Genomic DNA, 27514 nt, shown 5'->3' with positions numbered 1-27514 from the left:
ACTGGACTTCCCATAAAGACATATCTAAAAACGATTGGAAATCTAGAAAATCTAGAAAGCAGCTCAAAATCAATCCAAAACCCAACTTTACCGTTGTGACGAAATAATTTAAATATCAAGGAATTGAAATTTTTCATCGGCTCATAAACAGTTTATTCAATTTTCATGTAAGATGATATGATAAATATTTCAAATCAGGTGTTTAGATCCAAAATGAAGCAAAATAAAAGATAAATAAAAGATTTTTATTGTGAACAGACATCAAGAGTGTACCTAATAAAAACAAAATGAGCATCATTCAGCACCTGCCAAAAGAGTTTGATGATTTTGCGTTTTGACAGTTATGTAACACAGTGATTCTTGCGGAGATGAAAAAACAACGATAATTAAAGAATTCCAAGAAGCATATGAGATCATTCTTCGAAGAGCATTATCAACAGTTACGATAGGCTTCTCATCCACTTTCATTTTCAGTCTTCTTGTATTAATATCCACCATCACAACGTTATGCGAAATCATTTCTTCATTAACACGCTTCACCAACTCTTCCAGTGAATCGTAATCATTGGTGTTCAAGTATATTTCGCTTAAAAAAAGTGTTTTTAAAAATTTTTGATTTTTACGCTGGGCAAACTTTATTCAAAGAACTTATTAGTCATCATTCCAATATGAAAATACTAGTTTTTGAAGATATAAAACAAACTGTTCATTGTTTGAGTTGTCTTTGATGCCATCAGGAAGAGCATAAAAAGCGCTTTTACCCTTATCGAGTCGTAAAAAATGCAAAATAGGTTCAAATCCACCAGTGCAAGTTTGAAATGCATCACTGAAATAATTATTAAAGGCGGATATTTTTTAAATAGGAAAATTTATTCGACAAGTGGAAATTGTTTTGAAATTTAATTGCAAATGTATAAGTCGCGGTTGCAGAAGAATGTAAAATTTTCTCGAGAACAGAAATTTCATTCTGAAGGTTAGTGGGTTTAATATAATAAATTATGACAACTTACCTCCAAATTAAGGTTGGTTCTTCGCTTGATGTTTGAGGCAATACAGAATTTAAACAACATATTACACAGTACTTAACGACATTTTTTTTGCATGCGCAATAAGGCACAATGCAAGCAACAGATAATGGCCTACCACATCTTTCACAAGTCTGTGGCACACTTTTCTGGAAACGTCAATTTTTGTTTTAATTTTAACCAACAATATAAGTCCTATGCTATTTTCCACTGATCTATTGAAGGATTAAAAACCGTTGAGCTAAATTGATAGTTTCATCAATCAGAAAAATAAAAAAGCACAATAACAGCTTTTTCAAACCAGTTTTCAAAAAACCAATGCATAGCAACAAACAAAATAAGACAATATCTTCAAAAAAAAAAAAACTTACAATATCCAAACACCGTTTCTTTCGTTGTGGTTCTTGATTAATTTGAGCTTCCGAACATGAATATTTGTTTTTATCAATGCGCGCTCCAGAAGTGGTTAAGCCATTTTCACGAGCCCAATCATCAAAACTCCATCCCAAAGAAACATTCCCGAAACGAATGCTGAATTTTTTCAATTTATCTATTATATAATAAATAATATAAATTTGATACGAACATATTGCAAAAGGACTTTATCATATAATGCATGGTTATAATAAGTACCCATGAGAAAGCTTGTATTTCAGTAGTCGCATAGTAATAACAGCATCATCGACAGAACAGTGCCCATTTTCTCCTTGAATTTCTTCATCCAGAAATATTCTCGCCAATGTCTATAAATCATTCTATCAATTTCACAAAAATGTATGATAAGAATTATAAACATATCTTTTCCGTATGTTTATTTTTAACGAGTTATAACAATGAATGAAACGAAAGAATATTCTCATAAAATTTGAACAGGAATTACCTTTAGGGATGATCGTTGTCGATCTTTACCAGATAAATTTAAACAAAGAGATATATCGACACAATATGGATGTGTGATACGCATCGCATTGAAATCGCATTCAAGAGTATGTCCAACCAAAATTGCATCATTCGGCAAGATATGTGATAAAGCTCTCTAAAAATGTGATGTTTTTTGCAATTATAATTTTTTATCCTCAAGGCATCTGATAAGTCAATAAAAAAAGGAAACGCATGACCTTAGAAATATACTATTTGCTCAGCAACGTTAAACAGTAATGAAACTCGCTTTAATAATAAATGAATGAAACCGACTTGTACATCTTCAACCCGCACATTCACATTTTCAAGCATTTTCTCAGTAATGCCACTGTACTTAGTAACATAATCAACTATTCTGTTCCTTGGTTTCACAAGCGTATCCAACAAAACTTCATAACACTCGTCGACCTGAGTAACAAAATTTACAGTGAATTTTGTTCACGAAGTTGAAAATTTTCATCCCTTCGTCAATCACTAAAAAATTACATTAACTTACAATTGATATCCTGGTCAGTTCACTTTCCCCAGTTTCTGTTGTACACATTTCACAATCAACTGCAAAGAATGGTGAATCAGCTTTTACTACACCATACTTTTCCTGAAATAATAATACAGCATTAAAATTGAAGAAATCCAACCAAGTAGCAAACTAATATGCATTTATTGCTAATTTATAAAATGTAAATATATGAAATACATAGTTAAATCTTACTTTTATTGGTATAATAGGCGTTAAATCCATGATGCGATTCGTTTTGGGAAAAGGGTAACAAAAATCTACCATTTGTCGCAAAGTAACTAGTAGTGCACTTTTTACATCAGATTTAATATGCTCTTCTAGAATATTAGTATGCTGAAAAAATGAATATTTCATGAAAAATTAAACTAATCAATGCAAAAAAGAGATAAAAAAATCTTTATTACTCAATTTCGAACATCCTTATCAGTCATATAAAATGATCAAATGTTAAAGCAAGAAGTATTATTTTTCGCTTGTTAAGCATCATGCGTAAAAAAGAAAAACAAAGCAATAACTGTGTTAAATAATTTCAATTCCAAAAACATCACAAAACTTACACCGACAATTCTCTTTAAACGTTCGAACTTTGAAAGCTGGACATTAAGCATGTTTGTCCAAAACTCCATACTCTTCCATGCTTCTGTCTGCATTCTGATGAAAGATTTTGAGCCAAACAGGCGACCGATATATGTATCCTTCTTATTACTTTCCTGATAAATGCTTCAAGATACACTATGCATTGAAATCACAACTCTCTATTTGACCATAAGAAATTACAATTTTACAACAGTATGAGGGAGACGATACTAATTTTCTGAAGTAACTTACTACCATTTCGAGATTACACTCGATCCGAAAAATAACTGCTTGCAATATTGCTCGACTGGGTCTTAATGATATCCAAAGAGGTTTGTCAACATTGTGGAATGACACGTAATGCACCAATTCGGCGATATCTATGAATACGTTAATGCATGAAAATTCTAGTTTTCATGTAATGAAATAGTGAAATACATAGAAGTGAAAAAAATTTACTATGACTTCCAAGCCTCACACCGTTCAACTTGTCTAAACTTAGACTGATTTTTGGAGGATCTTTCAGATGCCGCATAGTCCGCAGTTTTTTATCGAGCTTGAAAGTTATGTCTTTATCTGAAACAATTTTTCCTTAAACATATCTCATTCAAATAAATGAAATTTAATATGAATAATAGTAGAGTAAACGACGACATTTCTTTCACACGAATTCTGATACTATTGACTTGGAAAAAAGTAGAAATTTGTTAAAAAAGATAACCTAGGATCTGACAAAACCACCAACCATCAAATGAATGCTCAAAAGACGTAACTGAAGTTAGATCCACCGCTGTAGGATCATCACCAGAAAGCAACAACACCTCACTGATATTCTTCTTCAATTTTTTCACTTTCCTTCTCTCCTTATTACTTAGCACTTTAATCATATAGAAACAATCCTACAAATAAGCTTTCCACAATCTGAAACATCTGTTTATTATAATACAAATTAACAACACTATAACACCTAACAAATATACGAACATAACGAAAACTGTACAAATTTGACGGATCCAAAGAAATAGCTCCAAAAAACACAACATCAACATCAAAAGCTCACAAATAAAGTCCTCTTACTAAAGAAAGTCTGAACTAAACAATATATTTTTGGAAACAGAAACTTTCAAATGCACTAAATAGAAATATTCCAATAAAAACTCAAAGAAACAAAAATCGAGGCTAGTTTTCAGGTTAAAATTATTGAAACTCTGTGAAAGCTGATTTCAAAATTTGAAACTGTATGAACTGAGATAGGATGTTGGAATATTTTTTACACAGCTTAAGTATTCATAACTGATTTTCTGATGCAAACCAGCATCGAAATTCGTGATTTATCTAATCGCAATTGGCAAGATGGATATATAATGAATGGATTTCAGTTCAGTAATCATTAGGATCCAACACCATCCTCACTGTCACTTTTATCAGGTTCGGCATCATCATCCTTGACAAGTTCCAGCACATGCTTTACAGGCTCTAATTGTCCATCTTTCCCAACCCGTCCCGGAGTTATCAGTCCTTGATTCATCAGCTTATTAATATCATTCATCAGTCGATGTACCTCGTATTCTTTTTGCTCCTCAGTCATTCCAGTAAACGGATTTTCTCCCGCAGGTTCAATACAACCAGTTACTGGATTTACTTGTGTTTCAACTGCTTTATAATCTTCTGTTTCTGAAGCCTCGCTATCCGACTGATGCTTCGAGGTATTCAAAGCATTCAAGATGCCTCGATTAGCCAATAAACCAGCCGCATGTCCAAAACCACAGTATTTGACGAAACGATTAACACTTTTCTTACATAAGATGAAAATGAATTCAGCTGCCAAGTCCTGAGTATTCGAAATGCTCATCATTAAGCGAATCATACGATTACGTAGTTCAGCACCGTCATCTGGTCGTCGTTCAACATCGGTAGCATGAAGTGGTGGAATAACCAGTAAACGTAAATAACGACGTGCCTCTTTCACTTGAGAACTTAGACGTATCAAAACAGTTAAAAAAGTACCAAGGAGCTCGTTTCTTTCACTGCTTTCTGCTTCCAAGCGTCGTTCTAGCGCATGAAGTACAGCATCTGCAAAAGTCATGTCACGACCGTCATGGATTATATTTGTGTCTTTCTGCTCTATATGCTGTAGCTTCGGTGTTAACAATTCGAAGGACAATGGTAATACTGCAATTACATCTACTGCGGATTGTTCAAGTGATGGATCAATGTTTTTTATGGTTATAATTCTCGAGCATAATACCATGCATTGCTTTGCATTTGACTGCACAGAATCATCCCATGAGTAGCAAAATATATTGAACAAAACTTTTAGCGCCCAGTTTGTATGTTCTACAAAATTTTTCCACTGCAAATCCCGCCTCAGTCGTTCAGGAAAACATAAACTTCGTTCAAGTACTTTCAGAAAAACTTCACATCCATTTTTTAACCACCGCAACTGTAAATCTTTAGATTGTGCACTTGCAACAAACGCAATACGGAGGTCGTAAGAAGTAACCAAATCTATCTGTTCATTATTTAAGTTTTTCACCGGAAATTCAGGAATCTTCGATTCTGTAAAAATGGCAACATCCTGGACTGTAACCGGGACTTCCCGCTGCATAAAGGAAATTCTCGGAGTCTCGCTCAAAATTCTGATTCGATTAAGTAGCAGATTTGAAGCAATATCATTAAACTCATTTCTCGCAAGGTTACTGTTGAAAAGTATATTGATGAGACACATTTCAGCCTGAATGAATGCCTCCCAATCAAATTCAAAAGACTGTTCAGCCAGAAGAGCAATGTTAAGTACATCCTGTACCAAGCTGGAAGACAACAAATGATCTAGATTTTGCCTATCGCGCGCTAAAATCCGTAAAAAGCGAAGAATCTGTTGACGAATTACTGACGACTCTTGAAAACGCTCAGAGAAAATAGATAGTATCCGACGCCGTGTATCGATATCAACATGACCAAATTCGTGATATTTTTCAAAACTACCATTAATTCGTTTCAGACTTTCCACGAAATTACCGGTTGATGAATTCTGCCACTGCATTAAATCGCTTTCAGATATATTTTCGATCATGATCAGTAATGTTAAAGTGAATATCAAAGATGTGAGTTTACGTAATGCTGACCAATCCTTCAATTCCATAAACATAAGATTCCAATAAACTTGGTAAAGGAATATATATTTATTAATTCAACACATGCGCCCCTAATATTGAATCATCATAAGCAGATAATAGCTAATTAACAAGCAATGAGGTAGAAGCATGCGGAAGAGGGAATTTTTTGAGAAAGACAATCAATTGTTAAAAGCATAAGTGCTAGTCTCAAACTTCCGACGAGATCAAAACGGCCTATGATTAATGATACTTAACAGTGTCCTTATACTGTTCCTTAATACCCAGTGATAAAATTACTTTTCTTTACCGATAAATTTATTGCTTTCTTGCTCCATCCAACATCTCAATCTCAACCTAATTTGACCTCTAGGAGAAACTAAGAAATGCCCTATGCAAGTAGGGCAGATGAAGCACTGCAATGACCTCGATATTTGGAAAAACCGAACCCACCACAGGACTAATGGTCACGTACCTCCTTGCCATGCATGATAACAACCTGAAATGTCGGTTCAGCGATGCGTTGCGAAAAACCAAAAGGCAAAGTTTTCTGGTTCGTTGGTGAGACAACGAACCAGAAAACTGGTGAGACAGTTAGTACTCTTTTTTTCACACTATTTTGTAATTTGTCATGCGAATAATCATTTCTTCATGGGTAACATAAGGAATGTGAGGTTCTTAATGGTGGAAAACTTCCGTGATATTTGTATGGATAAACTCGGGTGACATCAGCTGTGACACGTTGTTCTCTCGACTAACACTTGCTGTTGCTGTACCTCTATGAAATGCTGCACATACTGTCTCTTATGCTCACTTTAAGCTATTTAAGGGTTATATATCCGGTTACCGTGCAGTGTTAAGCAATGACAATTTTCCGTCGATTAATACGGTGCGTGATGTTTTGTTGCCTACCTTGTTTCACTATAGCCTTATAAAGTCTTGTCTCTCTATAATGAATAGAAATGACATTCGATAAGGAAAAAATTCCTAATTCAATACTTTTATTATGATTGATTTAAATTATTACAGGCTGACTTTAGTAAAGTAGAAGAAAGTCTTTGTTGACATCTAAGAAGTAAATAGTAATTCTGTTAAGCAAAATCTTTTCTGACAGTGAATGAATAGGCTGACAAAGAAAATAGCTTTCAATTATTTTTTTTTTCTTTTTTATTCATAAATGATATGTGCTAATATAAAACTATGGTATTTCCTGATAAATATTCTTGTAGCTCAAGCCGTTTTATTTTCGCTTAGTTAATGATATCATACGTAATTAGAGTGCATAGTCTAGATTGAAATTTAAGTAGAATAGAACTTAAAAACTAGAGAAAATGCTCTCTTTCAAGACTTTATTTAATTGTATATACCCATCTTTGATAAAATTTTATTTAATTGGAAAAGATAGAATTATCACAATTTACAAACTTAATGGGATGTTGTCTTATTACTTCTTGAGTTTGGAAATGTACGGACGTTGTTCCAATTCTGAAACAAGAGCTATTTGAATTTCAACGTAAAAGAATCTGTTAGTGCAGATATTGAAGTCATTAATACGATTTTGCATGAGATGGTAGCATTTATCTTTTTCAATTATAATAAACATGAAAGGGTAAGCATGCTGTTCTCCTATAATTTCAAGTTCAGTAATATTTGTTTTGATATTTTTAATTTACTTACGCTAAGTAATTGACAAATGAGTTCATTTGTTCCTGGAGCATATGTCTCTCCTCCTTGTCATAGTAAATTTTAAGAAAAAATTCTTAAAAAAATTGGAAATTTTTCTTATATAACAAATTTTAATTTGTTCTATATCTTATTTTTCCTTTTGAAGAAATAGTCGTTGGTTTAATATATAAAATGGTTTATATTAAAAAAATTTATAGCTTTCAAAAAAAAAATTGATAACATTTAAAAGAATGCTTTGTGCTCATAAGTGAAATAAAAGGTCTGAAATTAAATGAATGGAATCCCCATATTTTTTGTCAATTCTCATTACATTTTATAATTATTTTGTTAGTTTTATTTTTAATAATATATTGTTTTTTTTTTTTTAATTTTCAGAACTGGGATAAAAATTAGTGCAGTGGTTGCAGCGCTAAAAGTCTCTTATCATCTTGATATTTGGTCCTTAGACTCGAATCAAGGAGCACAGAAACTTACAGTCCTAAAAGAAACCGTCATCCCCGGGACTATTGTTTTTCCAAAAGAGGTTCGTATTCATTCACTAACATCGAATTGTTTTTCGATTATTTCATTATCTTTATGTAATTTCTTCGAGAATTAAGCTACTACAGTGACGTAGTTCCTTCTTTCTTTTTTTTTATTGTAGTTTTCTGTTTGTTTTCTGAAGTTCTGTTTTGTGAAATTCCCACTGCTGTTTTTTCCAGATATTACCATGGGTGGAGAACTGTTCATGGTTCAGTGCGAAATGGAATAGTGTATTAGACAAAGCATTTTCTTTAGTCAGATGGACTGACTCTTGAATTTTATTTCTTTTGCAATGCAACTTGTACCATTTGGATTTGTTAGTTGAATATTGATAGGTCTTATTTAGCTGTTAGATGTCAGTACCACTCGGAGGATAATTTCATGTTTATCAGCACTGTTTTATACAGCACACTGTACGTGTTTCTGTAATATATAATAATATTTTCTACCACTGTAAGAAGTCTGTAACCGCTATTCAGCAAAATGACGAAAATGATACAACACTAATGTTTAAGTCATGATTGCATTATAATTATGGTAAATAATGGGAGGGTAGTGTATTGTGTACATCGATTGAACTCGTTCCATTTTACAGTCGCACTTAGGAGAGCGTGGTAGAGTAGCTTGGAATTTATTAAATGCTTGAATATTGAGGTTTGTCTTGACTGTACGCCATAATGAATTAGTAATAACCTTACTTATAATGTTTCGAGAATTGTATTTCTACGCTTTATTGACAAGGGTGGGCAATATGTGGAAACCTATGAAAGTTTTATTATGCGATCGACAGTTGTCACCACTCAGAGTTATCTGTCATTTCTATTCAGGGAGAAACATTAACTCCAAGATTGCTTTATGCCTTTGTAATCAAATTGTATAAACATTATTGGCTTACTTGTCTCCATCTTTAATGAGTACATACGTGAAACTCCTGCCCATAAACTCCATCGTAGATATTTAAGCCATTTCTCATGCCAGATATTATTTACAGGCAATCCCATTCACTACAACTGTTTTGAAATAAAATCTCTCATGCATTAATGTCACTACAAAAACTTTTCCAATGCCAAGATAGGCAATTATTTCCTCAAAGGAGAGAAGTGTTTAATAAACAAAACGAAATAATTTGATAGAAAACTAGTAATCATGAATTTCAAAATCTTCAAACATAGAAAATATTTTCTGCAGTAGTTGGTATGAAATAGCACATATCGAAGGAAGCTTAACATCGTCCACTGAAATAATACCAAAAATCCTCTGCTGTGTACAGTATATCAGTGAAGTTTTATCTTGCATATTCGCCTCTGGATACTTACAGATGCGAAATGTTTAAGGCAGATCACAACCACTTCATAAAACACTCACTATTTATCAGGAAAAGTTGAGTTCAGGTTCTATCTCAAGCTAACTTTATTTATCGACTCTTTTTAGCAGCAGTGCATCCCATACCTACATACTCAATGTGTTATGAAACAAACAGACTGTTTCCAATTCCATAGTGAGAAATCAGGACAAACTTTTTTTACGAAACAATTAATATTTCATTTTGCGTTTCGCCATATAGCTTATCTAAAATTTTTTTTTACGGCGGTATTATATAAATAGTCTATATGTACATATGTTAAAACAAAGATAATACAGATTACGAGGTGCTTAAGCAATTGGATTTATGGAAAAATTCTACTTTTCCACAGAAAAATACAGTGGATCAAATGCAAATAGAAAATTATGGATAATTTAAGGTACAAACAATTTAAATTAAAACACGAGGAACAGTATATATTAAACAGTAATAGTATTTCTCATATAGAAACGATAATTCAACGTTCAATCAATATGAACGAAAACACTTCGTCATCCCGAAATGTAAGTTTCGAATTGAGGATGCAAATGGTAGACATTATTTACACGGGTTCACATGCTCACTATGCTTATTTCAGCAATGAAATTAACTCAGTCTGTCTTCAGTCATCTGGTGAAATAGAGCGCTTAATGGGATGGGATTTCTTTCGGCGACCGCTATCCTGAAATTCAGATGTAAGAAACATCCACCACAACTACATCATAGCAGTGAAAAGAAAAAAAGGTGATGAGAAAAACAATGCTTGCCAACAACAGTATTAAATCTTTAAATAAAAATCTCCATAGCACAATTAAACTCACTTTATCGTCTTCAACACTGGGACTACTTCGTGAACTTGTTGCAGTAGATTCCTTTGAATCCTTTCCGGTATCCTTGCTAAAATCTTTGGCTGTGTCCTTTGGTTCTGAATTCTTCCCCATCTTCGGTTCTGCTGAGAGAAGAGATTTTGAAGAAGTGGCCTGTTGCTCATCACCGGATATTCTGGTCCACAGAACTTCCAATAAAACTGAATCGTTAAAAATTTCAGAACCATCTATGTTATACTTCTGAAATATATTTGATTTTTTATATTTTTCAATTAAATTTACTATAAAATAGATCTAGAAAATCTATAACACAGTAAGAAGGATCAAGAATAAAGTGTAGTGCACGGGACTTACTCTTGCATTAGCACACAATAGCCTGATGTCATTCCCCATATCTTGCACACTATGATATTTGCCATCCTTAATTTTCCGCTTCACTTTGTTAAGATCCATTGGTTTTTCTATGATTTCATAATAATCTGGCAGTTCTCTTCGCGAAGGTAACTGTTCAAAAGCTGCCGCTAATTCTTTTCCATTACTAAAAAATAAATCTTCCAAAGGAAACCTAAAAAAGGAAACAAAACCCGATTAAAGGCGTAATTTGAAAAAGTACAAAAAACATACCTAGTTTTGTATTTTATTAAAGCTTCATAGAGTTTGATGAGAAGTGAGGTTATTTCAGGTGAAACTTTTCTGCGCTTAGGTGGTTCATCGTCATCATCATCTGCAAAACTCATTCAGCAGCTCGATAATAACAAAAGCAAACTACTTTTTATATGAGACTTACCAATTTGACGTCTTTTTCTTCCCCTATCTTTCTTCCCTTTTTTTCTCTTCTTCTCTTCTTCGTCGTCATCATCATCGTCATCTACATCCTCATCAATACTTTTTAGCCAATCACGATCCGACATCAAATCCTGGAACGAAGAACTATGAGATACTATTTTAATAAATTTCAAAAGTTTCTAAAATCAATTTGAAAATAACCTGTGAATAATCAACTTCTTTCCGTTGCCGACGTCCAACTGGTTCGAATGCAAGCTTTGATTTTTGTGGTTCCTTTTCTTCATCAATGAAATGCTGTGAAGCTTTGACAATACCTTCTGGAATCTCACTATCTTCAATTAAACGAGGTTTACGACGGTATTCAGCAGCTTCTTGACGGCGACGTTCAATATCCATCCTCTCAAAAAAAAATTAATAAAAAGTAAATCCAAATTAACTGATATGCGGACTTTAATAGCGAAACAGTAGAAACGCTCCAAATATTAACGAATCCAAATAATTTACCTGGAACAAATCAAATTCATCTTCAGATCGCGCAACCATTTGATTGATTGTCTCATCATCTGGCACTTCATCTTCATCGTCATCCTCACTCTCTGCTCTACAAGAATGACATAAAGACACGTTCCTTAGTTTTTTACCTATTACGTAAAAAGTGAAATAGGAATTAATTTTAACAACCAAAATTTCACCTGATAATTTGTTCCAGCATTTGTCGGCGTTCTGCACCAGTGGAACGCTGATCAAACTTACCTGCTTGAATAACTTTCTCATCTACATTCAACTTATATCGAGCTGCAGCTAGAATTTTTTCTTCGATACTATTCACAGTAACCAATCGCAAAACACGCACTTCACGAGACTGTCCAATACGGTGAGCTCGGTCTTGTGCTTGCATATCCTATATTTATGTGAATAATTTTTGACTTGTAGAAATTGCAGATAAAAGTGACTGCTATAACTTCCAACAAAAACAAAAAGTGCAGGCCAACTACACTGAGACCATGGTTAAATAAAGTTCAACTAGTGGTAGTACTCTTTTACTTGTAGCAAAATAAGGGATGTTCTCACTTGATGTGGATTCCAATCCGAATCGAAAATTATTACTGTATCCGCAGTCTGCAAATTCAGACCAAGACCACCGGCACGTGTTGATAGCATAAATATGAAATACTCGCTGTTTGGTGCATTATACAGCTCCAGTAACTGTCCTCGCTCATCTGGTTTTGTGCTACCATCAAGTCGTAGATATTTAAATTCTGAAATAGTAGAAAACAAGTCCATTAACAATTTTTAACTTTAAACACAAATTTTTACCTCTGTAATTGAGATAATCTTCCATGATTGTCATAAGTGATGTCATTTGACAAAACATAAGAATGCGATGACCCGAAGCTTTTAGTTTCGGCAGCACACGATCCAAAAGTTCAAATTTACCGCTTACACGATATAAGTCTTTTCTGAAACACAATTCTTTTTTTGCAGAATTATACTATTACAATATTCATTTCAAATGGTTAAAAAAATTAACCCTGAAACATCTGGTACTTTCCAAAATTCACGGCATTCATCTTCAACATTTTCAAAAAGAAACGGGTGATTGCAAAGTTTTCGAAGGTGAACAACTGTATTCATTAGCGCTCGTCCACCAGCCTAGAAATATATGTTTGATCCTTGACCTGCTCAGAAAACATTTTAGATAACATAATTCCTACGGTACAATAAAGGAAATAAAACAAACATGCTTGCTGTCGATAAGGAGACCCTTTTGCATATGCTGATAAAGAATTCTTTGCAGCGCACTCATATCGCATTTAATAACATACTCGGTTTTTTCTGGCAACTGACTCTCTACTTCTTTCTTCAAACGACGCAACAAAAACGGTCGCAGCACCTGAAACCAACTATTTTGTTCTGAAAATCGTATGTTAACTATAAATTATGTTCTATCTTTAAATGATGGATGATCGCTGCATAAAAAAGTTGTGTGGAAAACCTACGTTCTAGAAACAAAAGAAGTTTGAAAATAATGCCCATAAATAACGAACAAGATCACACATTTATAAAGTCAGTACAGTTCGGTGCTTTCACAAGCCGCATATAAGAATACCTTGTGCAATCGTCTAATGATTAACATTGTTTCCTCTTGATTCAACTCCACTTTTTCACCGGTTGTTGCAAATGGAGCATTAAACCTGAAATATCATATCAAATAATATCTACGAAAATCAAAGTATTCTCATTTTTTTTTTTTTTTGAATTTCTTTTAATTTATCATTAATTTAAATTCTCACCACTGCTCAAATGTCCCGCATGAACTGAAGATTGATGGAAGAAGAAAATTCAATAATGCCCAAAGCTCAGGTAATTTATTTTGCAATGGAGTCCCGGTAAGAAGAAGACGATGTTGAGCACTGAAGTACCCATTCAAAACTAAGGTCAGTTTACAATTGTGGTTTTTCATCCGATGACCTTCATCAATGATCATATATTTCCAACGTATCTATAATATGTGTGTAATTTAGCGTTAAAACATATCACCATTATTTCAATGTAAAAATATTTCTGTCCTCCATATAGTGATAAAAGAATACCTTTCCTAAAAGACCTTTTTCTTTCAGCACATAATCATAAGTGGTTAACAGCACATTAAATGCGTTACGACGAATAGAAGCTTCTAATTTTTTACGAGCTTCTTTGTTTCCTTTGTAAACAATGCTTACAACATGTGGAGCCCATTTTTCAAGTTCCAAACTCCAGTTCGCAATCGTTCTGCAAGCCGAATTTTTCAAATAATTTCATTAATATTCCTAATTTCTTCAATTAGCTCATTATTTCATTATAACAGGTTAAAAACCGGAAAGAATTTCACATTGGAATTATAGACAAGAACTTACGACAAAGGAACAATAATTAAATACGGTCCATTTAATTTCTTCACTTCCATTAAATACGTTACTAATGCAATCGTCTGAATTGTCTTGCCCAGACCCATTTCATCTGCGAGAATACCATTAAGATTGTTGTTATATAAAGAAACCATCCATTCTAACCCTTTTAACTAAAAATATTTTATCACAACGAATCACATAAAATAAGTAAAAAAAAATGAAAAATTTTAGTAATGAAAGGAAAAAAATACATCAAAGTTGCAAGGTATAAAGGAATTATAGATTAACCTGATAAGGTTTCAGTTGTAACGCCTGGTTGCCACCACCCAATGATGAATGTTGTGTCACAATTTTCTCTTTAATTTTATGTGCTGTTGCGTAGTAAGACTCCATTTGTCGCCTATTTTTCTGATCGTATTCATCTTCTTCATTCCGAGCTTTCTCAATTATTTTACGATTTCGTGTCTCCTCGTCCATACCTGAACACTTTTCAAAATATTTATATGACCATATATTAGTAACTGATTTGGAAAAATCAGAGTTACATTACTTTAGAATGTCACTAAGCAAAAAATCAGCAGCAAACCTTCAAATTCATCATCCTTCTTTTGTTCAATAGGTTCCGGGATTGGTTCATCTGGCTCTGAATCTTCACTATCTGAGTACTCCTCACGCGACACTATCTTCGAAAACATTTTCAACAATTTAGCACAGTTTTCATATTTTATCTTATAAGAGTTGAATAATCTTCTTATAACTTTCCGAAATTAAGTTACTAAAAACGATCCCATTTGTAACAGAGTCCTTTAACAATTTATAAGCCCCAAAAGATATTAACTTCCAGTATTTTAACTTTCTGATTTACCATTACATGTCTTTAGAATCTCTGAAAAACAATTAATATTACTTCATGTCCGGGATGAGCATCAATCCAAGCATCGATGTCTTCTGATTTTGGCATTTCTTCTATAGGTAATATTTCACCAGTTTTTGCATCTCTTATGCGCACCCGTACTTCAGATTCACCGCTTTCTGCAAAATCATCGGTTTATCGGTTACACAATACAACTTCCTTCTTTGAAATTTGATATAATTATAAAAGCTTTGATAAAAATTACCTTGCATCTTTTCTTTCTCTTTTTGCTCACGACGCTCATTACGTTTTCTTCGTTTCTCTGTTGCTTGATGTTGTTTGACGAGTCCTGTTAAGCTTTCTACATACTCATCTGTTTGTTGCAATAAGAAAACCAAACGTTTGTCTTTCTTTTCATCCAGTAACTGCCTAAAAATTATATCTATAAGCGATAAGGCATGTCTACAACTCGACATGACTTTTGCACTGATATCCTGTTTAGAAAAATAGAAATTCTAGAAAAGAATTTTACCTGTAACCTTCTTCATCTTCCTGCATTAATTTTTGCATACGCATTCGCTCATTTCTCAGCTCGTCTTTCTTTCGTTCCTTTTCACTGTTGGCGTGGTAAGTTAACACTGCTTTCTTTATTTTACTTTGCTTGACCTGAAAACTTGATTTTATTCTTCAGTACAAAATTCAAAACTTCTCGAAACAATGAAAACAAATTTAAGTCCAAAAATCACCTGATTGTTGCGATGATACTCTTTAAATTCCTTTCCATGTTGTAAAATTGCCTGTAACAGATCATTATGTTTCTGCCGACGACGACGTTCTTGCTCAACTTTTTGTTGCTTTTCTAATTTCTCGGTAACTCGCGCTTCACGCAAAGACTGTCGCTTGGTCCGACGATATGCGTATGGATTTAGCGCAGTTTCAAGTGTTGTATCCTTCTTCAGTTGACTTAAGACTTCATTTCGTACCTAAATCATGAAAATCTAACAAAGACAAGTAAAAAGTCTGAAAAATTCTACTCCATCCGACTTACCTGTGTTTGCAAATTCAATAACCGAAGAGCGCGGAGCTCAATTTCTGCCTTTAACAATAACCGTTTGCTCAAATTCGCAGGAAGATTGCTGAGCCATTGAATTCGTGCTCCAATTCTATTTTGAATTCTGCAAAAAACTTGAACCAATGTACATGTTCGGAATCGCAAATCAATTCATTTTTGAAGAATTAGAAATATTCTTGTACTAAAGACAAATTTCTTAAATTTCTTTACACACATTTTGAATGATAAAGAGATAAATTTTGTTTTGTAAATTGCTATCTTATATCCCTCATGTTTGAATGCAAATGCTTTAGAATTCCTTAGCAACTCTAAATATCATTATTCATAAAATCAAATTCACTATATACCTGTATTCCCGTTCCTTTAGAATTGTTTGTGGGTCGACTCCGGGAGGAGGAGGAAGGCATGTACTTCGGTTAGCACGTTGCTGATGCAGCGTTAGAATTTTCATCAGATCGTACGGCAGCTTCTCGCCATTTTCTGTTTCAACAGGAAATTCATATGGTTCAGGAAGCAAGGAAGATGGTTTAGATACAGATGACGCGATAAGAGCTGCTGCAACCGGTTCCTGTGCTGCTAACTGTTTGTAAGCGCCAATCTGTAAATGATATGTCACAGAAGTCTGTAATTTGAATCAAAATATAAAGTGTACCTGTGCTTTCAGCTGTTCCAGCTGTACAGATGTAAATGTATTGTCCTGCGGTTCCTTCACTGCTTCCACCGGTTGATGGTGCTTCACTTCCGCCAATGGTGTTCCTGAAAATTAAAACATTTTAAAAATTATTCAAATATTCAATCAAATCTATGCCTTCATCTTTTCTTTCAAGTAATTGAACCATCTAATAATTTCAATCTACCCTCAAACATTACCTTGTGGTTCCTTTCAATGGAAAATTTACCATTCATTCTTTACGAAAAAAGAAAAGACTTTTTAAAAAGGAAAAAAAATGAGTCTTATGTACATATTTTATTTCTGATGAATAAGAATATTCAGCCCTAGCTCTACCAGACGTCCAACGAACCTGTAACTTTCTGTTTCAACAGCAGCATCTGTGCATAACGTGGATCTGCAGTCATTTGTTGCTCTTCCATACTTGCTATCGAACTATCCAGTTTCGCCATTGCAACTTCTTCTGCTGTTATACCATGTTGCACAGATCCTTGAACAAACTGCATCTGCGATTGCTGTAGCGGAGGAACTGTCGAAGCTGATTCGGTTCCTCCATACTGCACTGGAGGTACATAACCACTTGATACACCCATATATGGCTGTCCGTTAATTCCACTAGAAGGTGTATATTTTGGCACATTGTCGCCCATGTTTAGCTGCAAAATAATTATAATTCTAACAATTTTCGGTTGTACATATGGGAATATGCAGCCGTCTTGTTCTCAGCCTTCATACCTGTTTTTCCTGTTATGAAATTCTTCCGATAATAAGTGATATATACATCTGCTCCAGAACATATTCCGCAGAAAAAACTTTCTTAAAGGGAGAGGCACATACTATAAAAGTCAATCAGAAAATATGAATTTCAAAAAGAAAAAGAAACTGACATGCTACTGTAAAGAACAGCTCATTTACATATCAACAACAGTTTCATGCATCTAATGTTATTAGCAACACGTGTAAATGACACTGCTAGAATTCTGTAATAAACTAGTGTTCGCGCATGAAAACATAGCGATACATCTACCTTGCGTGCGTGAACTCATTTATTTACTTTCCCCCTTTTGTCTTCCCTACGTCAAAACCCCGCCTCACACTGAACACCACTCCCTCCACTCACCGATATCCGAACTTAATGCTATCGATCAGAAATGCATGGATGAAAACTTGACGTCTCAATTTCACTTGCTGTATTTTTTTAATTAATACATCTGAACTCTAATATCTCTCGAGAAGAAATGTCACGGTTTGTCCATCGCTCTAATTAATATACGTCTTCCTTTTTTCCAAAAATAAAAAGCACAATTATTAGTCAATTCAAGCCGTGGCAAGCCAGTGCGTAAATTCCCTAATACATATTATTGCATCATTTGCCACTTTTCATTCTTATCAGTTTTTTTGAAATTTCAGTTATATCCAACAGAAATATCAATTCAATTTAAGGTATCACTCAAGAAGAGATGGGAATGAACTTCCTGCATTTCACATTGTCCGATGTGCATGGCTCGAGTTGGAAATATGCCTCATTAGTGTGGAATGATAGAAACTCAGATGCACATGCATCGATCAATTTCCACTAATCATTCAAAGCAGCTCATCGAGATGCCAGAGAAGTTAATGTTAAGTCAAAAAAGATTGGCGTTAGTGTACTATGCCTGTTGTAATCCATCAATATTATCTATTTCTCGGCCAAATGAGCATAGATTTTATTAGTTAAGAATATTACGTCAATGACTAAAGTCATAGTTGATTGGTAATGAAAAATATTAAAATTTGAGGAACTACTTCCAAGAGAATAGGTTTATTTTAAGATTATTTTTTTCGTTAACTTTTAATCAGGCTGAAATTTCATTAGAAACTTGTAATTAGACTTTGAAGGACAGACTATAACTTCTATGGATTTCATTTTCGTATTTTATATACAAATGGCCAACTTCGTTTTGTTTCTTTTGTGCAGTTCTCTTTGCAAAATACATCGTTTACTATTATTACATCATAGAAAAACGTGTTCACATTTGGAATGAAACTGAGAATGTCAAATAGTAACAAATGACTGCATGAACCAATAAAGAAAAAAGTGACTTTATTTGATATGTACAAAGAACATCCAAAATGCAGCATAGAATTGAACGAAATGAAATAAAATCGCAAGGAGTAATGGGCTTTTACTGATGCAATGAATTAAAAATAAGAATTTTGTTATGAAATAAAGTTACCAGAATAAAATCCTAAAGATGAGAGTAACTAGCAAAAAAAACCCAAGGAGGAATCTCTATCTAGAAACTTCAGTATAAAAAAATAAAGAAACTGAAATATTTAGCATTGAGAATTTCTACACTGAAATCGGCATTTACTGGTAGAAACTACGCTCAATATTAAACTTTGTTTGCAATAAGATACCCCTATCTACCAGACTGATCGATGTATTAGACAGTCGTAATGTTGCTGATTCCTTTAAACTGATACCTTCTCTAAGTATCTCATTCACCATTTTCATCATAGCACCTTTCGTTGCTTCCTTGAAACTGTCCAGTGATTGCAGTGTAAGACCGAAAAAATCGATATGTTCATGAAATTGCAGCGTTCTAATCTTTATTAATCCTGAAATAATATTAAAACATACCCTAAGATAAAGCTAGTTGAGATAGAATAAAGATATTTTCAGCATTCTCGAGATAAGCTCACACGAACAGATAAAGTAAAATCTTTCGGTCTCTTCTACCTAGAATTATTCTGTAATGCTAGATGATCGCTAGACAACTAATGATGTTTTTATTGCTCTCACACATAGCATAAGACTGAACCTTCTTCAACAAAAGTGAAACTTCAAAAAAAATTTATAATCCGAACTACCAAAATTTTGGTTTATATTGCCTGTAAGTTTGACAATTTAATCTCACCCAAACAAAAGAGTTTTCTCACAAAACTTTTGAACATACATTTACCGTATTTTGAAACTATCAGTTCCTCAGCATTTCCAAACTCCGAAGAAATTCAACTGCACATTGAAATAACTCTGTAATTAATTTTAGTTTGCATTAAAACTAACCAGCAATACGACCAGGTAAGCTTATAACATTGCACTGTATTGTGGTACTGAACGGTATTAAGCCGATTTCTTCCGTTGTCCCTTCGACGAAAAATGTCGCATGCCCTTCGAGGGTCACAATAGCAGCATCTGATTTACAAAAAATTCACAATTCCAATTCAAAAATTACCTGTATTAGAAAAAATTGAAAATTTCCAAACATTACTAGTGTCTAATACGAAATTTTACTTTTCCCTAGTAGACCATAAGTAATCAAACCTGCCGAAATGATTGCCCTAGGCGGTTCAGTTGTACGTATGATAATTTGAAGTTGCTTATTAGGATATATTTCGGCAACTTCCGGAATACTATCCGACAAGCAAACTTCATCTATTCCACATGATGTACGTATTAATTTACCAAGCACAGGTGTTGTTGAACTCACATTGAAAACGAACGCATCAATGCTGAAATTGTGAAATATAACAGTTAAATTAAGAAAAAATCAAAGTTACCATTTCTAATTCAATTATTAAAAGTTGAAATCACTAGGCTCGAAAGTATAAGGTCTAGCATATAAATGCAACTCTGACAATAGTAAACCGATATCGCAACAAAGTCTTATTACACAGTTTAAGAAACTTAAGAATGCCAATTTTCCATCATAAAGAATATTTTCTTCATTTTAATCATCCTAATTAAACAATTGAGGATTTTGAGAAATTTATGTAAGATGACCAACAATAAAGGTTTACTACTATTATTTTAAAATAATCAATAAATTTTAGCGTAAATATTCGTTGAGGCAGATTTGATAAAAATAGACATGTGCATATCCCAGGAGCTTCAAAAAAAAAAAAACAAGAAAATATTAGCGCCTGAAACTTCGGCAGGAAAATCAAGTTTTGTATTATGCAAGTTAGCTTTCTTGTGTTAGCGAAAGGAAATACACCCGAACATTGCAATGGTTTTGACAATCTGAATGGATCGTTTTCATATTGAATAGTACATCAAAATGAAATTATTCGAACTGTTTACTTTGATCGAATTCTTACATATGTGCTTTAAGGAGGAGCGTGTTGATAGTATATTCCGATATCAGCAAGTCAACAGCATCTGCATTTATTACTTCATTGAACCGTAACATTTTCGGTCGTTGATAAAGATTCTGAAGCAGTTATTTTTTTTTAAACGAAAATTGAGAATCATCAGAGAACTTTCAATTCAAAGGAATATGTGAAGAAATGCTTAACGAAAGGCTTAAATTACATTAAAATGCTAACTTAAATGATATCCTCTAATCATTAATTTTTCTATTGTTATATGTATTAAAATGCAATAAGTATCACAAGTAAGTATACTGGAATAATTTCAAAAATAACGAGGAGATTTTTTGAATGATGGAATTAAAGGAACCACTTAGAATTACAGAATTACAGGCATGGAAAATTTCTAAGTAGCTTATCACATTTATGGCTTATCACAGATGAAGCAATAGAGATAAATGAATAAAACAAACAATAGTTTGATCATATGCTTTAATATACACATCACCATCTAGTCCAATAAAAAATTTTCCATATGTTGCACTTGTGTCCAGAATACTAAGTGAAAGAATTAACAGAGATAGCTTTCCCCGCGAATTTTCCCAACTATTGTTCTATAAATAGATGAAAATTATTGAAAGTATTCAAGAAAAAACACAGTTTATATTAAAACTAAAATTTTATAAACTTTAAAACATAATTTAAAGAAAGCAAATGAAAAAAAAAAAGAAAACTAACAGTGCTTGATTTCTGAAGTGCTATATTTGTTGGGAAGGTAGACGATGAATTTAGAATTATTGGTTCCAATTTATGGGCATAAGAAGCTGTATTGAATAATCTACTTAACTGTGATTCTTGCAACATAATCCCTCCAGAAATCGTTTGCATCTTAAGTTGCATTGGAGCTACAAGTATCATTCATATTAAATAAGGCATTTAACTAATTTTCCAGCATATTTTATGAAAGGAAAAAAGTACAAATATTTTCATTTATATTATATAATTTTTATAGAAGAAAATTCACCCTTCAGATAGTTTGATTCCGATTCCAAAGTCCTTTTCATTTTCTGTCCGCTTATATTATCTGAGTTCTAAAAATTACTTCAAAAAGGAACATATTATACTCAGTGCTTGATTCTTGCTTAATAACTTAATGCTTGATAACTTTCCAGAAGAAAACATTCCCAGCAACTTCTGATAGATAAGAAGTTTATTGCTGCTTTAAAAGACATGCAAAAAAAATCTACCAATTTAAAGATCAAACGAGTCAGTATTTTACTATGTTTTCGAAAACAGATTTTATGTAATGAAACCAAGATGATGCAATAAAATATGTTTATTTTAAAGGGAAAAAAAGAAGCGGTGCTTGATATACCTCGAAAAATATTTGATATAAATCAAGGATGGATATTTGAGTTGGTATCTGAAGCAGTTGATTGTTCAATTCATTATTGACCACATTATTCACAGTAATGCAAAGAGTTTCTTCTAATATCTGTCGAGTCTTTATCGTTATTTCATGCTATAGCAAATCTTATATTACAATTTTATTTGCATCGAAACTTTGTAATCTTTTACTGCTCCAAATAATATAAGAATTTACCGAAAGAGAACTTAAAGAAAAGGCAACATATGCGTGGTATACATACGCCATATATTTAAGCATTACTTTTTTAATTCTGAAACCAATATTCATTTTAAAATTTGACAGGGAGTAGGTGAAAAGCATAAAAATGACTACTTTAATAATTACTTGATATTTGGTATTGACGATGATAGTGAACAGGCCCATATTTTCCACCCAAGCGAGGATTACTTCATTAATTAGAGAACAACTGACAACTCGAATATATGGCACATTATCTACAGTCTTTTGAATATCGAATGTCGCCTCTACGACAAGCTGGTTAGCAGATATTGCTAGTGTCCCATATGTAGGTATTGTCATCGAAAGTAACGGTAATGGTTGTAAGTGACCGTATAATGTACCTGTGATGCTTTAACATTGATTTTAGTTGACAATTTGATTGCGAATGACTGAGAAAAGCGTGGTATTCCTTTTCACTAAACCAATTGTTAGTAATGATAGCTATTCCTCACTGCTTCAAACCAATTTTTGTGAGAATTTAGCCGAACCTCATTTTTTCTATTTACATCAAATTATACTAAAACTTACTAAAAGTTAAAGCCACTAATCCTAAGTGTTAACAGATTTGGTGGTGTTGGTACTACTCCAACGTACGATGGATTTTGATGTGCGACGAGATGGAAATCCTGAATTTTAACACATCCTTCTGGAAAACATTGCTGTTGAGGAGGAATTATCACCTGTTTAACATACTTCTTGAATAAATGATCTGAAATAGAAAGTTGATTGATTGACAAAAAGTTCAAATTTTGTTATCAATTGAAAGATTAATAAACATTTGGATTATAGAAGCATCTTCATGGTCAATATCTTCAGTTGGTTTTGCATTATGTACAGCAGCTGTAATATACTCGATCAGAAAGTCGAAATAATTTACAATATAAATATGTTTAAATAGTCAAAATATTTAATATTGTATAAATATTTCGCACTGAAGTGATTCACCACACAAAATGAATATATTGAATGTAACGATGTCTAATATAGTGGATTAATTATCTATATCTTATTTTTGTTTCTGGTTCCAAGTTTTTCTTCAGTGTAAAATACTAAGAAACCAATTCAATTCACATGTAAATATTCCCGCTTTCATACATTCATTGATTGTAATCGTCTCTTTTTTGTATCCAAATGGATTTCACAAATGTGCATGTTTGTAAACCATACCCACTATGTATATGAGTTAGAATCACAAAGCAAATTTTCATCACAATTTCTTCTTCGAAATCCATCTTTGCGCAGATTTCTTCTGCTGGGAACACCAACAATTCTTTTACCGATCATTTCATTAAAAAGGATTTCTTCGTAAAACAGCAATGAAGGAGGTTACACGACAAATATTTTGGTTCCAGAAATCAATACCAAAATCAAGATCAATATCGTGGAAGTTCTGGTTTTGTTTGCGGAACAAATCTTTTTTAATGAAGTGGCCTGCAAATGATTTGTTAGTGTTCGCAGCAGTGTGATAAGCCGGAGCGATGATAAGTAATTTTGATGATTCTAATTTAGATACAAAGACATGTACAAAAAAGAGACAACTACAATCATTGAATATAAGATTGGTATCAAAGCGGGAATATTTACATGTGAATTGGTTTTCAGTATCTTGCACTGAAGAAAAGTTGGACCAGAAACAAAGATGAGAATTAGATAATTCAATACATTAGACATCATAACATTCAATTATATTGAATCACTTCAGTGCGAAATATTTATACAATATTAAAAACAAAGAAACACAAACTATTCTGGACAAATACTTATATTGCCGATTATTTTGATTTTCTCAACACTTGTACATTGGTAATTAGTGTTGGTAATTACCATCGTATAATTTGAATTATGATTTATTGCAGTAACGCTGGCTATATCAAAAGTCTGAATGAACTATAATATCCAATCTTTTTTTTATGCTTTCAGTATTTCCATGCTCTGGTTTTTCTTCAACTTTTTAAATAACTGTTATTTTCTGGTATGAAACTTTCTGGCTTGATTTAAGTAGCGACTTCAAAGTTTTAAATAAATACGCATGAAGAAACAAAGCAATACCGACTACTCTGGATAATTGCTGAAAGATATCATCACTGAATCGCACTCGTAAAGCAGATTGCAGTGGAACGAAAATTTCACCGGGTGTTCCGAGACATTCATCGGCTGTATTTGCTAACCACAGTGCAATCTTTAAAACGTAACATTCATGCTCATATGAAATCCGAAGAACACTTTTTCATCGTTAAAAATTTTCCATTCCGAAATTTAACTTTTTTTAAAGTTCATTGAAGACGAAAAGAAAAGGTTATAAAAAAGAGTTCAGGTTTTACAAATAACAAAAGAAAGTGTGATAAATAATTTATTTGACCTCTGAACTAAAACATATTTCTCTGCCAATTATTTTATGATTTTCAGAAATATGGAACTCTAGGATCTATCTAAAAGTTGTTTCAACAAAAAAAAAAAAAAAAAGAAAGGAAAAAATCTTAGATAGGCGCTCTTCAAATATTTGTGATATATGCTAAAACTTTTACTAATCCAATGCAACATACTTGCATATTGTCATTTTTCTTCATAAAGTATGATAACAAATCATTTGATGTCATAGCAATTCACAAATGTGTATGTTCCATTTTAATGAACACAAGACAATTGCTCCATTTGGGATCAAAATTTCTTTTGCAAACGTACCGTAACGAAGGCAAAATGATGGTCCATTTGAGAACAGTTCTGTGTATATCCCACAGCACAACTCAATTGTGCTCCTTTTGGTGTTCACTTGACAACTGTTCCAATTAGTTTTTGAGTTCACTGAACTCCCCGGAAAAGAGTATTTTTAATTAAATTACGTTAGTGTATGTTAGTGAGGGTCAGAGATCATGAAATAGTGAATCAAAGTAGCATCAATAATAGGCGAACAGGGTTAAAGTGTAACGACGCGGTCACACAGATAACCTTAATCTACAACCTTTAGCTAGCTAAACAAATCAAACAGATTGGAACAGAGTACAACGAAGATAGAATAATCTAGAAATATCGCTGATTTTTACACAGCCGTAGGATCAGCAGAATAATTAGGATGCAGTTGCAGTTTTTCGTCATTATTTAGAGTCTAATTATTAATGATGTGGATTTTACTTCAATTACACTATTTTACTGAGAAGCATATTTTGGAAAAGCAGAAATTTTTTACAAATTTGAAACCACGGTTATCCAAAAATATTATGATTGATGATAGATCGCCTTTGGTGACAACATTCAATTCATGCACAAAAATTTGAATTTTAGAAGAAAAATAAAGTAATTAAAAAATAAATTTCTTTCAACGATAAAATGTCAAAAGGAATTCCTTTCAAAACAAAAAAAAAAAAAACATCCTATTCCAGGTATTGCTAAAAATCTAATTTTGACATTAAGTACGAGAATCTCCAATAGATTATAATTGCGATTGTATCTCAATTAAGGTCAGCGATAAACAGTACAGTTCAAATTTACAATTCAAATTCTAACACATATGCCTTATCATTTTTGTACTCCATAGTACTTGTTAGGCAGTTAATACAGAAATCATAAAGAAAAATATCATAAATCAGCATACATATAACTACTTATTTAAAATGAGAATTTTGTTGCATAACAGGTAAAGAATAAACGCAATTACCAGGTTCCATAGTATCTTAAACTATGTGGAAATAACCATGTCTTAAGTTGTTAAGTGAAACTGGTTCGGTGACCACCCTCAATACACCTCATTCATATATGCGCATCTTCAAGGACAAATATTTTTCCGCAAAAAAGCGACAACTGATAGTCTTATAGAGAAGTAAAGATCGTAAGTTTGAAAGGTGGTGATTCCCTTTATGACACATAACTCCCGCTAGTTGCTCAGTGTCCCCTTGAGAATTCCAATTCCATGCTGTTGAATTAACTTTCATTTCGTACCCCACTTTCTCTCTTCATGGTAATTGTTTCACCCAGTTCTGCATGTCACGATGTGCAAAGGACAAGCTTCTTAATTTGTTAAATTCAAATGTGAAGTGATGCATCAGTCTTAAATCACAAGTTTTTTTCGTAAAACGGTAGCCAACACCATTAATAGAATTTCGAGCAATTTAAAAATCTTATCTATACAAACTCGGAAAGCAATTGCAACAGGAATTTTTATTGTGTAAAAAGTGATAAACAGCGACGGAGAAAAAAGACAAAGCAAATACGAGAAATTGTTGGTGAATTTGGACACTTTTCAGAATGTGAGTCATCTGAAATCTAAGAACGAGGAATGTGCTTTAGTATTAAACTGTATAATTATGCGTAGATTCACATTCATGTAATATCTCTACACACTTTTCTCAGTATTAAAGAAAGGATTTCAGACAAAGTTCATTCAAAAATGGCCAACGATAGAATGCAACGCAAAGCCAGATAAAATTAGCTACCATTTAGAACAATTGGCATTTCTCCAACAGTTCTTCCTTCGAATCTCTAAAAACTTACAAATTACCCAAACTCACCAAAATTCACTTTTTCTGCTTCGAGATGAGGTAAACTAACATATAAAGTAGTCCACTTATCAGTATCAAATCTACTATTTCAGAATCTTCAAATAAATCCACAGTAAAAATAAATCAATCTGCATAATACGAAGATTTAACTAATATAATGGATTTTTCGTAATTTCCAAATTTTACTCTATGATGCACTTCACTTATAAATAGATCTAAAGAAGCGAAAGAAAGTTCTAAACTAACTGTGACTGACAAGCAAAATTCGACAATTGGTGGACGAATTGAAAGACTGACAAAACGAATCAAAGAAAAACGACAACTAACTGAAACTTATGTAAGGAAGTGATAAAACCTGGTCGATATTTCCTTTCCAAACTTCCACTTTCGATATTATTGACAGCAAAACATTCCAACTGCATTTCGCCATTTTTAACACTTAAATGATATGTTCACAAACCCAACTTCTTCCGTCACATAATTCTAACAAATTTC

General features: G+C 33.0%; 7 protein-coding genes across 11 annotated transcripts; 2 read left to right on the top strand and 5 right to left on the bottom strand.

The window, feature by feature from the left end:
• Window positions 1-294: 294 nt before the first annotated feature.
• Bm1961 (Uncharacterized protein) lies at window positions 295-3929 on the bottom strand (the record flags this gene model as incomplete). 3 transcript variants are annotated; one of them, XM_043081852.1, is made up of 13 exons in its annotated part: window positions 295-586; window positions 704-826; window positions 1011-1174; window positions 1397-1556; window positions 1659-1768; window positions 1906-2061; window positions 2220-2354; window positions 2443-2544; window positions 2659-2799; window positions 3024-3176; window positions 3295-3422; window positions 3502-3618; window positions 3788-3929. In XM_043081852.1, the coding sequence occupies 13 exons, from the start codon at window positions 3927-3929 to the stop codon at window positions 295-297; spliced, it is 1923 nt and encodes a 640-aa protein (XP_042937786.1). The 3 variants fall into 3 exon arrangements, with proteins under 3 accessions (XP_042937786.1, XP_001901864.2, XP_042937787.1); XM_001901829.2 differs by lacking the exon at window positions 3788-3929 and having other exon boundaries at window positions 3502-3577; XM_043081853.1 differs by lacking the exons at window positions 1906-2061; window positions 2220-2354; window positions 2443-2544; ... (3 more) ...; window positions 3502-3618; window positions 3788-3929 and having other exon boundaries at window positions 1659-1690.
• Window positions 3930-4432: 503 nt separating this feature from the next.
• Bma-ric-8 (Uncharacterized protein) lies at window positions 4433-6115 on the bottom strand (the record flags this gene model as incomplete). Of its 2 annotated transcripts, none has more annotated exons than XM_001901830.2 (1): window positions 4433-6115. In XM_001901830.2, the coding sequence occupies one exon, from the start codon at window positions 6113-6115 to the stop codon at window positions 4433-4435; it is 1683 nt and encodes a 560-aa protein (XP_001901865.2). The 2 variants fall into 2 exon arrangements, with proteins under 2 accessions (XP_001901865.2, XP_042937785.1); XM_043081851.1 differs by having other exon boundaries at window positions 4433-4909.
• Window positions 6116-7018: 903 nt separating this feature from the next.
• Window positions 7019-8638, top strand: Bm6179 (Uncharacterized protein; the record flags this gene model as incomplete). The annotated part of the gene is made up of 3 exons (XM_043081850.1): window positions 7019-7044; window positions 8217-8364; window positions 8543-8638. The coding sequence occupies 3 exons, from the start codon at window positions 7019-7021 to the stop codon at window positions 8636-8638; spliced, it is 270 nt and encodes an 89-aa protein (XP_042937784.1).
• Window positions 8639-10327: 1689 nt separating this feature from the next.
• Bm14765 (Uncharacterized protein) lies at window positions 10328-17454 on the bottom strand (the record flags this gene model as incomplete). Its single annotated transcript, XM_043081849.1, has 26 exons — window positions 10328-10387; window positions 10527-10772; window positions 10887-11070; window positions 11157-11256; window positions 11320-11449; window positions 11520-11717; window positions 11823-11919; window positions 12011-12219; window positions 12390-12577; window positions 12636-12778; window positions 12850-12971; window positions 13060-13212; window positions 13429-13513; window positions 13613-13821; window positions 13913-14090; window positions 14216-14379; window positions 14498-14688; window positions 14796-14892; window positions 15117-15241; window positions 15328-15491; window positions 15595-15728; window positions 15809-16045; window positions 16111-16237; window positions 16482-16732; window positions 16787-16890; window positions 17157-17454. The coding sequence occupies 26 exons, from the start codon at window positions 17452-17454 to the stop codon at window positions 10328-10330; spliced, it is 4194 nt and encodes a 1397-aa protein (XP_042937783.1).
• Window positions 17455-18042: 588 nt separating this feature from the next.
• Bm1339 (Uncharacterized protein) lies at window positions 18043-18344 on the top strand (the record flags this gene model as incomplete). The annotated part of the gene is made up of 2 exons (XM_043081848.1): window positions 18043-18050; window positions 18248-18344. 2 exons carry the CDS (start codon window positions 18043-18045, stop codon window positions 18342-18344), a joined length of 105 nt encoding a protein of 34 aa, XP_042937782.1.
• An 810-nt stretch (window positions 18345-19154) lies between these two features.
• Bm4075 (Uncharacterized protein) lies at window positions 19155-25235 on the bottom strand (the record flags this gene model as incomplete). Of its 2 annotated transcripts, none has more annotated exons than XM_043081847.1 (12): window positions 19155-19405; window positions 19854-19982; window positions 20112-20299; window positions 20888-21000; window positions 21352-21492; window positions 21617-21783; window positions 21903-21969; window positions 22254-22400; window positions 22632-22875; window positions 23055-23235; window positions 24576-24705; window positions 25209-25235. In XM_043081847.1, 12 exons carry the CDS (start codon window positions 25233-25235, stop codon window positions 19155-19157), a joined length of 1785 nt encoding a protein of 594 aa, XP_042937781.1. The 2 variants fall into 2 exon arrangements, with proteins under 2 accessions (XP_042937781.1, XP_001901867.2); XM_001901832.2 differs by lacking the exon at window positions 25209-25235 and adding an exon at window positions 25070-25123.
• Window positions 25236-26945: 1710 nt separating this feature from the next.
• Window positions 26946-27449, bottom strand: Bm1340 (Uncharacterized protein; the record flags this gene model as incomplete). Its single annotated transcript, XM_043081846.1, has 2 exons — window positions 26946-26999; window positions 27375-27449. 2 exons carry the CDS (start codon window positions 27447-27449, stop codon window positions 26946-26948), a joined length of 129 nt encoding a protein of 42 aa, XP_042937780.1.
• Between the last annotated feature and the right edge of the window lie 65 nt (window positions 27450-27514).

The sequence above is a fragment of the Brugia malayi genome (assembly GCF_000002995.4).
Source record: "Brugia malayi strain FR3 genome assembly, contig: Bm_v4_Chr4_scaffold_001, whole genome shotgun sequence".
NCBI classification, from domain to species: domain Eukaryota; kingdom Metazoa; phylum Nematoda; class Chromadorea; order Rhabditida; family Onchocercidae; genus Brugia; species Brugia malayi.
The sequence above is the reverse complement of the archived record's forward strand: the minus strand, read 5'-3'. Positions and strand labels throughout refer to the sequence as shown.